This window comes from Asterias amurensis, chromosome 2 (genome assembly GCF_032118995.1).
Source record: "Asterias amurensis chromosome 2, ASM3211899v1".
NCBI lineage: Eukaryota > Metazoa > Echinodermata > Asteroidea > Forcipulatida > Asteriidae > Asterias > Asterias amurensis.
The window spans coordinates 14,990,378-15,001,617 of record NC_092649.1 but is presented as its reverse complement, the minus strand read 5'-3'; the positions used below and the strand labels follow the sequence as shown (position 1 = coordinate 15,001,617).

Sequence of the window (11,240 nt, the reverse complement as noted above, 5' to 3'; positions counted from 1 at the left end):
AAATAATATTTAATTCTTCACTAAGCAAACCATACAACCAGCCTAAACACTTACTTTCTACAATACTCCAAGAATGACAAGATTGACAAGACTTCTGGGAATCGATCAATATTTGCAGCGAAGTCTCTGGCAAAATTTTCACATTCAAACATATTGACCATCTAATGACCAAAACTGACAGACTGACGGTAATCGACCATTACCGGCCGTTTCCTAATAATTACACCTGTCAAATAAATTAAATCCAAGCGCGTATACAATGGTAACAAAGAAATAGCATATTTTATTAAATAGGATTTGAGGCATTGCATGGTTAGGTATCAATGTTTGGTTTGCAGTGACACATTTATTGATATATAGATTTATTGTATTTTTACAAAAAATACTACAAATTGTCAGCGGTTAAAATTGAATACCTGTGGCCCATTTCTGGGTCAGATTCCGTACCATAGGCTATCGACCAAGAGATGAGTTATGTCTCAGAAAACACGAAACCCAGGCCAATTCTGGCCACCCCAAGGAGTTTTTAAACTGTAATGGTAAATACACTGGAGGTCTTGCTGGTGATGATCATCAAAAGTACTAAAACCAAAGTACAAAAATATTTATGAAATAATATATAACTTTATATAGTTTATTTGTATTTGTTTAGTTGAAAGACAGTTTTTGTAACATTAAAGATGCTATGTCAGATTTTTGGCCGATTTGACCCAAAAATTTTGATGTAAAATTCAATAGGTATTTTGATGGGGTCGAGAAAGTTACAAGCTTTCATTTGAGCCATTGCTCGAAAAGGTCTGCCAATTGTTAGTAACAGTGAAATAAAGTGCTCAAAATTAGTTTTTGTTGGGATCCCACAATATATATCACATGACCAATAGTTATGTGTTTTATAAGAATTGTTTAAAATTTTTGTCATGGTTCCTGACCATTAAAAGTAAAAGTTAAACTTTTTTTTTGTTCGAGCAGGTGATACACTTTGAAATACCATTCACTAAAAAAAATATCTATTTTTTAATGTTTGGGGCCAAAAAACTGACATAGCATCTTTAAACAACGAATAGATTAGTAACTAGCGGTGATCAGAAAGGTCACGTCCACCATTTTTTTGGTAATAAATTCCATTAATATTTGTTTGATTGATATAACAGTTGCTGGGTTAGGATGCCATACATGATTGTGTTTAGATGGATGGTATTAAACAAACACATAAATAATGGTCATGACTAGCAAACCTGGCCTTGCAAACATTTCAGGTTTTATACGAAAAGATTCAAATTATTTATCTCTCGTAGGATTGTAATTTATCTTAGGTATTAAACATTCCTATACATGAATGATAATAATAATACACAGGTTTTATATAGCGCTTTTTCACAGGGTGTCTCAAAGCGCTTCCGACATTATTACCCCTGGTCACTGGGCCTTAAAACATTCCTCAAACCATCTCAACTCCCTGGGGAGTATACAGCCTGTGCAACAAATATATGCGCTACATGGCTAAACCAATCACAAGAACCATCTCTGCCCTCACAGGTACCCATTTACCCTTGGGTGGAGAGAAGCAATTATAGTTAAGTGTCTTGCTCAGGGACACAAGTGTCACGACCTGGATTCGAACCCACAATCTGCTGAACAGAAACATCCGAGCTTGAGTTCGGTGCTCTTATCCACTCGGCCACGACACCCCATAATATAGTTTAATCTGGTTTTATCTCGAAAAATAAAGCATTTTCTGGCGTTTTTGCAGGCCATATAGAGCTTTGTCCAACAAGTTTTGTCCACGTAGTCAGCCGTTTGTCCAATTTATCCTTCCTAAGGACGAACGAAGAATGGTTTGTATGTACCAGGCGCTGGCGATGGAAACTGCAAAATAAACAATTACAAACCAATTTTTAACAAGAAATCAGTTTTGGGACTAAAGGAAGTACTGAAACACTAGGCCTATATTTTATAACTACACAGTTGCTGTAACATAACTTTGTTAGAGGGCGACCAGATAAGACATGGGGGTAGACAATGTGAAAGAGTGGACGATAATGAACTGGGAAAAATTATATACAATTTTATTTGAGTCTTCAATAATGCTCCCTCATGTTCATTGTGTTCATTAAACTTTATCTTGAATGTCAGATTCTTATAAGATTCTTACAAGATTCTACTATTCATATAAAATACTTATAAGAATCTTATAAGAACCTTATAAGAATGCTCTCATAAGATTCTTATAAGATCTTGTAAACTGTTTTCCATAAAACGCTTAAAAGAATCTTATAAGAAGTTTTAAAAAATGTAATTAGGATTTTGGAAGATTCTTACAAGATTCTTATAAGATTTTTGAAAGATTCTTATAAGATCTTGTAAAAGCTGTTTCCCATAAAACACTTAAAAGAATCTTAGAAGAAGTTCATTAAAATGCTCTCAGGATTTTGGAAGATTTGATAAGATACTTATAAGATCTTGTAAACTGTTTTTAATAAAACACTTTAAAGCCATTGGACCCTTTCGGTACAGAAAAAAAAAAAAGTTCACAGATTTACAAATAATTTACAGGGTTTACAGAAGGTAATGGTGAAAGACTTCTCTTGAAATATGAAATGAAATGCTTTACTTTTTGAGAAAACGGTAAAACAATATAAATTCTCGTTAACGAGAATTACGGATTTATTTTAAACACATGTCATGACACGGCGAAACGCGCGGAAACATGGGTGGGTTTTTCCGTTGTTTTCTCCCAACTCCGATGACTGATTGAGCCTAAACTTTCACAGGTTTGTTATTTGATATAGAAGTTGTGGTACACAAAGTGTGGGCCTTGGACAACACTGTTTACCGAAAGGGTCCAATGCATTAAAAGATTTTTATAAGATTCTTTTAGTCAATCTATCTTAAATGTAAATCAACCTTACCTGTTTAGTGAACTGGTCTTGGCAGGCCATACGGATTCTATCGGCAGTGGCTGGACTATCTAAGCGGAATACTCCCTTGATACCAGCGTCCTCCCTGGCTGATAGGACAGCATCCTTGATAGCAAAGTAGACTGATGCTGAAAGGAACAAAGGGGGTTCTCCTACAGCCTAAGACAATATCCAAGACATAAATACACTTAAGGTTATTTCAATGCTACCATGAATCACAGAATAACACAAAATGATATAATCAAATTGACAGTACATGCAAATATAAATATTAAACTAAAAATTTGTATAAAATTTAACATTAAACAAAATGGCAATATCTAGGTCTGGGGTGTATAGACAATGGGCCAGATAAATAAAAACTAGCATTTACTTATCAAGTTAAGGGTTCAGCATTAGCAAGATGACTGAAAAGTAAAAGATCAGACATGAACATTTTGCTCACTGGATTACCTTTCACTTATAGACATATAAATAAAAACGTCATTTTACTAACATACTGTAGCAATTACTTGTATTTTTACAAGCTACTGCATGAGGAGCTTGAGACTTTACTTGAACAACAGTGTTGCATATATGGCTCGGTATCGCGCCTTGGCCTAATGATCCAACTATAAATGTTACTTATAAATTTGTTATGTACTTTAATTGCTCTAAAAGAACCAATCTCTAGAGCGCTGGCGTGGAGGAAACTGCCCCGCCTGCATTTCTGTTAATCGCTATTGATCTATGAGTCCGTGCCTCTATTGTTATACTCCTGAATACCCCGCTATTGTGCTTTTCTCCGACCACTTACTAATCCGTTCAAGTAAATGGTGTTTTCCCAGTAAAAGGTTATTTATATAGATTTGAGCAAATTCTCATGCCTGATCTTAAACTGATCGACATTTGTTAATGCTGGCCTTTATACGGCCCAGTATCTTGTGAAACTATCAGGTAATAGTAAAATGTCGGTTTTATTTACATCTCAATAAGAAGAGTCCCTCAAGCATTGATTTTACCTACTATTTCGACCAATTACTAGCAATATTAAGGCTTACTTTTATTTATAAGGACTAGTAAAAGCAAATGCTAGTTTTTATTTATCTGGCCCAATGTGACCTATGTTTACATTCAAACCGCCCTCTGTTGACAAAACACTATATATACGTCATGTTTCGCCGGGCACTGAGTTGCGTAGTCATAGTAAGTTTGCGTACACTTTCTAGCTGGCTGCCAAAACACAAAGGTTTTGCCCGGTGGTATGCGCGCGAATCGTGTTATGGTTTTCGTGTGACGTCTTTATAGCAACAGCTTATGTGCCTATGGATGGTTTTGAATCATTCAAACTCAATGCCATCATACCGAGGGCTGGAAAGAAATGTAGTCTGGTTGGTTCGCTTTTTGTTCTACTGTTATGTTAGCTTGGGTGAGGAGTCGACATTAGGGACCACACCTTATAAAGTTGCCAAAAGATTAAGTATGCATATTTAGCACTAGCCTGAACATCCGACGTCACACTTAGAGTATTGTGGGATTTGCTGTATCACCTTTGACCTGGCATCATTTCACATGGTTTTCATGTTGCTGGAGATTCCCAGTTAAATTTGACTTACATGCATATTACATAGCAAGGACCAGTCTATAATTATTAGCGCTAACCTTAGAAGAGCAGATTGCGAAAGGGTTGGGTGCCCTTGTCAATAGGCTGACATTAAACTCAGAGGGGATGTCACCAAAGCCAGGAATCTTGTAGAATCCTGGACCAATGGTCAGTAGATGACCCGATGGGGTCACTCTGTAATCCTCCAAGACAAATAGACCGTAGCCCTGGACGAAAGCTCCTTCAATCTGTGGATTGAATCGTCAAAGCGCATTCATAAATCACAAAACTTTCTTGTATTAATAATAATTATAGTAATTTGGGGATCCAAAATACCAACTAAGATATTTAAACCATTGCAGTCAGATTCCTGACAAAATAATATCAATGTGCACTATATATAATAGACAGAGTTAGTTTGTAGGCCACAGGTTTGTTAATTTGTTGGTCAAACAAGAGGTCGTTCTGGTCCGTCCCCCCAACATCAAACTAATCTTTGGTGAGCCTAAGTTTTATTATTATTATTTATTTGACCTCAACAAATACAAGTACATCAAAAAGTACAGCAAAAGTTAAGGAAAAGCAACAAACCAATCAAAATAATAGCGAATACAATAAATAAACCAGCAAAAAGCACACAATAAATATAAAAACAAAAAAATATAAAAATAAAAACCCAGAACGAAACATGACAGGAGGGCAACTAGATGAGCAAAAAAGGGAACGAATTTAAGAGGAGCATGCAGGCATGGGGAGTAAATCAACTGAGGGAAACAACTGGACAGACCAACAAAGAACAACTTATGTGGGTCAGGAACAACAAAAGTAAACTTGATTACTTTTGCTCGGAAGCATGTTGTCCCATGTTTTATAATAATAATATATTGCGTTTTACCTGTCCAATGTCTATGGCTGGATTTAAGCTATCTCCAACATCCATAACGATGTCTGTCCGTAGTACCTGATGCCCACCTGTAAGGCAGTCAATCTCGACCTCAGAAACAGCCACACCATACACGAAATAAGTGTAGGGTTCTCCTTGGCCGGTCTCCCAATCAAAGTAAAGATCCCTTGCTCTACCAGTAAAAAAAATTGTCTTGCTTTTTAGTTGTTTTAATGTAAAGGCACAGAACACCTTTGCTGATTGTCAAAGACCAGGGCCCAATTTCATAGAGCTGCTTAAGCACAAAATTTTGCTTAAGCAAAAAAATCCTTGCTTCGTAAAATCAGATTACCAGCTAAGACTCCACTCAATTGTTATGCCAAGTAAACAATAGCTAAATACCAGTCACAAGCAATGTATGTGGCATGAAATTTTGGCCAGTAACATGTGTAAAATAAGCGAGCTATTTTCGTGCTTAAGCAAATTTTTTGCTTAAGCAGCTCTATGAAATTGGCCCCAGTATTCTCGCTTGGTGTCTCCAAACACACGCATAAAATATCAAATCTGTGAAAACTTTGACTCAATTGGCACTCATGGGCCATCTAAGTTGCAAGAGAATAACAAAAGAAAAACACCATTGTCGCACAAATTTGTCAGATTCCTACTAATGAAAGGCTTCAGGTATGAAGTCTTTTGAATATTTGAATGAGAAATTTCTTCTTAAACAACAAATATGTACGCCTTTTCTCACAGTGGTTTTTTGTTATTGACAGCACAATTATTGTATTACCAATGTCCAGTGCCTTCTAACATTTTAAGTATTTGAAACACAAACAATTTGAAATTTGCTATATCATTTTGAAACTATTGTATCTGAAAGCAGAGCAATTATTGTTTGCGAAAAAGTTAACGTTTATACAGTACGATTTGAACAAAACTGATAAGAAAAATAAACTTACTTGAAGAAACCAGTTGAAGACAGACTGACACGATTCATGTATGCTGCATTTACCTGAGATGATGATAAACTGGTATGAGTATAATTCTAGTGTATTTCAAGTACAAATATATTTTCGGAGAACAAAATAATAAATTGACTAGAACGAGACAAGACCCTCCACCAAATAAGATAAATACCTGTATTGACAGCTAACAATAAAAATTCCCAGGTCGAAGTTCCAGTTGAACCTAGTTAAACTGGGTTTAACTGGAACTAGTTGAAACCAGTTGATAAACTAGTTAAACACAATTAAAACCAGTTGGTTTAATATGGAAAATGGACAGAGACCAACTGGTTTAAAATTTCAACATAGTTGAACACAGTTAAACCTAGTCCAAACCAGTTGGTTAATATATGGAAAATGGACGAGTTTGATCACTATCCAGTTGAACAAGTTGAATTGACCCCAGTTAACTAGGTTCAACTGGAATTTTGACCTGGGTTGGATTTGAAACTTTGTATGGTCGAATTATAACTAAGAGAGGTTTGCAAAACCCATGTGAATATTACTTTTGAATAGTGTTGGTTCTGAAAGGAACCAATGGTTCTCCTGAAGACTATTGGAGAATACTGGTCGAAACGTTGAGTCATTATTAACCCCTGGTTCTTTCCAGAACTGACACCACTCAAAAGAGATATTCACATGGTGTTTGCAAACCTCTCAAGGTAAACAATAAGTTGTCCACATCTAACGTGGTGTGTGTGTAATAACTTACCCAGCTTTCCCAAGACCCTTTAGGGTCGTCCTGAATAAACGGTTCCAAGCGATGCAAGAGAGTTTCACAGGCTTCCTGGTTAAAGTTCAAATAAAATCAGCAAAATCTTAATCTCGGATCCTTCATTGAGCTGAAACTCCGAAAAGCAGGCTACAGGACCAGAGTCCAGATGTTTACCAATGAAGACAAACATAACTATTGTTCACAACGGCAGCACAACATAAGTTATTTTCAGAGTCACATGGCTCAATTTACTAATTAATAATACAATGGCACAATAAACATCCGCCTAACATAAAGAGTGCCAAAGCCCTATGACCATACAGTTTAATTACAGATTAAAATACATTTGAAAAAATTTTACAAAAGCATTTACAAATTAACAAAAGTCAGCGAATGAGCAATGAGAACAACTATTGAAGGAACAGTTATATAAACTTTATTCTATAGGTGTTCTGCGTCCGCAAACATTGCAGAATCGCAACCCACATTTTTATTTAGTTTAAATTGCCTGGAATTTCATCTTTGAACATTTTGGAAGGACAAGGCCATTTTTATTTTGCAAAAACGGGCACTTCCAGTGGAAAACCTGAAAGTTTAATGGGAACAAGATCAAGACCAAGGGTAAAAGAGGGGCATGGCCCCCTTGGCCTGCATGTAATTCCAGGGTTCGGTGACTGCAATCTTTGTACCTTTATTGCCATGCCGTTTAAATCGGAGCTGAAGCTAGCTGCTGTTGAAGAGGTGTTGGGCACAGTAGACGTGGATGTCTCACTGATGTGAATCTTGTCTGCCGGTATGCGTAAGATTCGACTGGCAACTTGGATCATTTTGGTGTGCAATCCTTGACCCATCTCCGTACCACCATGCGCAATGAGTACAGATCCGTCCCCGTAGATGTGAACTAAGGCACCAGCCTATTAGATTAGATTAGATGAGTATGGTTTATTCATTCATTCATTCATTTTATTAAAAAAACAACTAGCAGCAGGAAGCTGAATAATGTGGCATTACAAGATAGCAATATTGCTAAAAACTGCATAGATAAAATACACAAAAATTGCACCACCACAGGGTATTACAAAGGAACATTATATAAGAAGACGACAATAAGTAAAAATAAATATTAGATAAACCACTAAAAGACAATAAAAAAATGCACAGGGTGTTGGGGGAACCCTCTTATACATTGAAACCCCACTATGGAATAAACCAGCTAAAAAAGAGTATTCCTAGCAGTTAAAAACTGAACAGATGACAAAAAACAATGAAGGCAAAAATGGGGAAACAAATCTGATAAAACAAGATTATTAGCCAATGATTAAAAACAATCACCGGAATTTGAAGTATTGGATTCTCATCATAAAAAATAGTTCTCCTCAAATACAATCCAATAAAAAAACTAGCCCAATATTAACATTTATCTTTGGTTTTAAAGGCCCTACTCTACAATATAAAGCGATATTCTATGGTTTTATCTTCTTTTTTTATAAGAATTTGATCGTTAAAGCCAGTGGACACTATTGGTAAATGTCAAAAACCAGTTTTCTCACTTGCTGTATCTCATCATATGCGTGAAATAACAAACCTCTGAAATTTGTAGCTCAATCGGTCATCGAAGTTACGAGATAATAATGAAAGAAAAAACACCCTTGTCACACAAAGTTGTGTGCTTTCTTATGCTTGATTTCGAGACCTCAAATTCTAAACTTGAGGTCTCGAAATCAAATTCGAGGAAAATTACTTCTTTCTCGAAAACTACATCAATTTAGAGGGAGCCGTTTCTCACAATAATTTGTACTATCAACGTCTCCCCATTCCATATTTCCAAGTAAGGTGCTATGCTAAAAATTATTTTGAGTAATTACCAAAAGTATTCACTGCCTTTAAAAAAAGAGGGGGTTAAAAAAAAAAAAAAAAATTGTAGGGTCCAAAAACAAAATTCTAGTTTTAAAAAACGGAGAAATCACATCCTAAAAACACTCTGACATAATTTGTAATGGGACTATAAGACTGAAGGCATGTAAAATTGAGGAATTACCTGATTATATAATTTGCAGTTAAACGAGATACCAAACTTTGTTGGTATCACAGCAATACCTCTTTTCCTCCAGCGATTACCTCTGAAATAAATCAACAACAAAGTACAAACCATCAAAATAATTGATGTCCGAGTTTGATACCAGTAGGCCTACCAACTTTCCTGAGAAACATTTACTAACAGATCCAATCCCAAACCACGTTTTCTCCAAAAATACAGCAATTACCAATAGTTTAGTCCTTTAAAGGCACTGGGGTGGATTTCACAAAGAGTTAGGACTAGTCTTATCTCGAGTTAGGACCAGTTACTCGTCCTAACTTAGGACTATCAATGCAATTTGTGTATCTCCTAGGACTAGTCCTAAGTTAGGACTAGTCCTAACTCTTTGTGAAATCGACCCCTGGACACTTTTGGTAGTTGACAAAGACCAGGGCCAAATTTCATAGAGCTGCTTAAGCACAAAATTTTACTTAAGCAAAAACAATCCTTGCTAAGTATAATCAGATTACCGGCCAAGACTCCACTTAATTGCTATGCTAAGTAAGCAACAGCTAAATACAGTCACAAGCAATGTATATGGCGTGAAATTTTGGACAGTAACGTGTGTAAAACAAGCGAGCTATTTTCGTGCTTAAGCAAAAAAATCTTTGCTTTGTAAAATCAGGTTACCGGCTAAGACTCCACTCAATTGTGATGCTAAGTAAACAACACCTAAATATTAGTCACAAGCATTGACATGGCAGGAAATTTTTGCCAGTAACATGTGTAAAATAAGCAAGCTATTTTTTCGTGCTTAAGCAAATTTTTTGCTTAAGCAGCTCTATGAAATTTGGCAACTGTATTCTGACTGGGTGTATCCCATCATATGTATAAATTAACAAACCTGTGAACATATCCAACTTGCAAGAGAACAATGAAAGAAAAAACACCCTTGTTGCACAACTTTGTGTTCTTTCAGATGTATAAAAGGCATCAGCTGAAGTCTTTCATTATTTGAGTGAGAAATTACCTCTTTGAAAAAAAACTACATTACTTCAGAGGGAGCCAGTTCTCACCATGTTGTATGCTATCAACACTCCATTGCTCCATTACTCCATTACCAATAAAGTTTTCATGCAAAAATTTAATTTTTAGTAATTTTATTTGACTCATAAAAAAAAACAGTATCAACAATCAAGACTAGCAGAATAACTGAACCGAATTCTGAATTAAGTACATAAAAATTTGACGTCTAGAACAGTTAGGAGCAACTGGATGCTCTAGAAGTTGAAAGAGCTCCTTGGTTTCAGACGTCGAACTTGTCATGAGCCGAGCCAATGTAAATGGTATGTTAAGTTCGCCTGAGTGTCTGAAACAAAAAGTTATATGGGTCGACCTAGAGTCGCTCCTAATCTATTTGGTTCGACGGGACACTGGCACACCTGTCTGAAACAGGAGTACTGACCTGCTTTCCTTTAGCCATCCTTTACCTGTTATACTCATCCACTTCTTGTCTTCTATTGACAAAGTTACTGGTGTTAATGCACTGCTCCCAGCATCGTTCCAGACATAGACTTTGCAACTCTTGACCGTAATGAGTACGGTCACCCTCCTTGTAGAAGTTTAGTTCTCGTACCTTTTGGAGTAAATTATTACAGATTAAAATATTGCAAGTAAAAGAAGCACATGGAGTCCATTTAAATTCTCTTCAATGAGGCAGTTTAAAGACAAATCATACCTTTGGTTTTGGGAAAATATTTTCAAACCCCTATATGATGGTTTCATTTTTGTCAGATTTGTTTTACTCATTTCTAAAAGGAAAACCATTGCAATTCAGGTCAAAATACTTTATTAAAAAAAAGTTTTTAAACATTATTATCTTTATAAGTTGTTTGCAATGACGCATAGAGGCTATATTATTTCTATTCTGAATGTCATTGTTATTTATATTTACGTAGCTCAGAAAGGTAATGAGATAGCTAACTGCAGAACAAAGACATTCAACTTTCAAGATGTGGACATCCCGAGACATTACCTCGGGAAGTCGTCATCTTAGAGCGTTGTCACACGAGGCAACTTTTACAGGCAACTTGGAGGCAACTAGCTGCAGTGCATGCAAAA

The 11,240-nt window shown here is 36.0% G+C and overlaps 1 protein-coding gene across 2 annotated transcripts in view; it reads right to left on the bottom strand.

The window, feature by feature from the left end:
- Positions 1-44: 44 nt before the first annotated feature.
- The window catches only part of LOC139954532 (xanthine dehydrogenase/oxidase-like), a 35,901-nt gene continuing 24,705 nt past the window's right edge, over positions 45-11,240 (bottom strand). For both annotated transcript variants that reach the window (XM_071954375.1, XM_071954376.1), the window contains 9 exons: positions 10,610-10,755; positions 9,141-9,222; positions 7,792-8,016; positions 7,100-7,174; positions 6,343-6,395; positions 5,396-5,576; positions 4,560-4,748; positions 2,910-3,077; positions 45-1,866 (listed from right to left, as the gene is read on the bottom strand). In XM_071954375.1, coding sequence (XP_071810476.1) covers positions 1,816-1,866; positions 2,910-3,077; positions 4,560-4,748; positions 5,396-5,576; positions 6,343-6,395; positions 7,100-7,174; positions 7,792-8,016; positions 9,141-9,222; positions 10,610-10,755 — 1,170 coding nt within the window. In that variant the 3' untranslated portion in view covers positions 45-1,815. The remainder of the gene's footprint in view (positions 1,867-2,909; positions 3,078-4,559; positions 4,749-5,395; positions 5,577-6,342; positions 6,396-7,099; positions 7,175-7,791; positions 8,017-9,140; positions 9,223-10,609; positions 10,756-11,240) is intronic.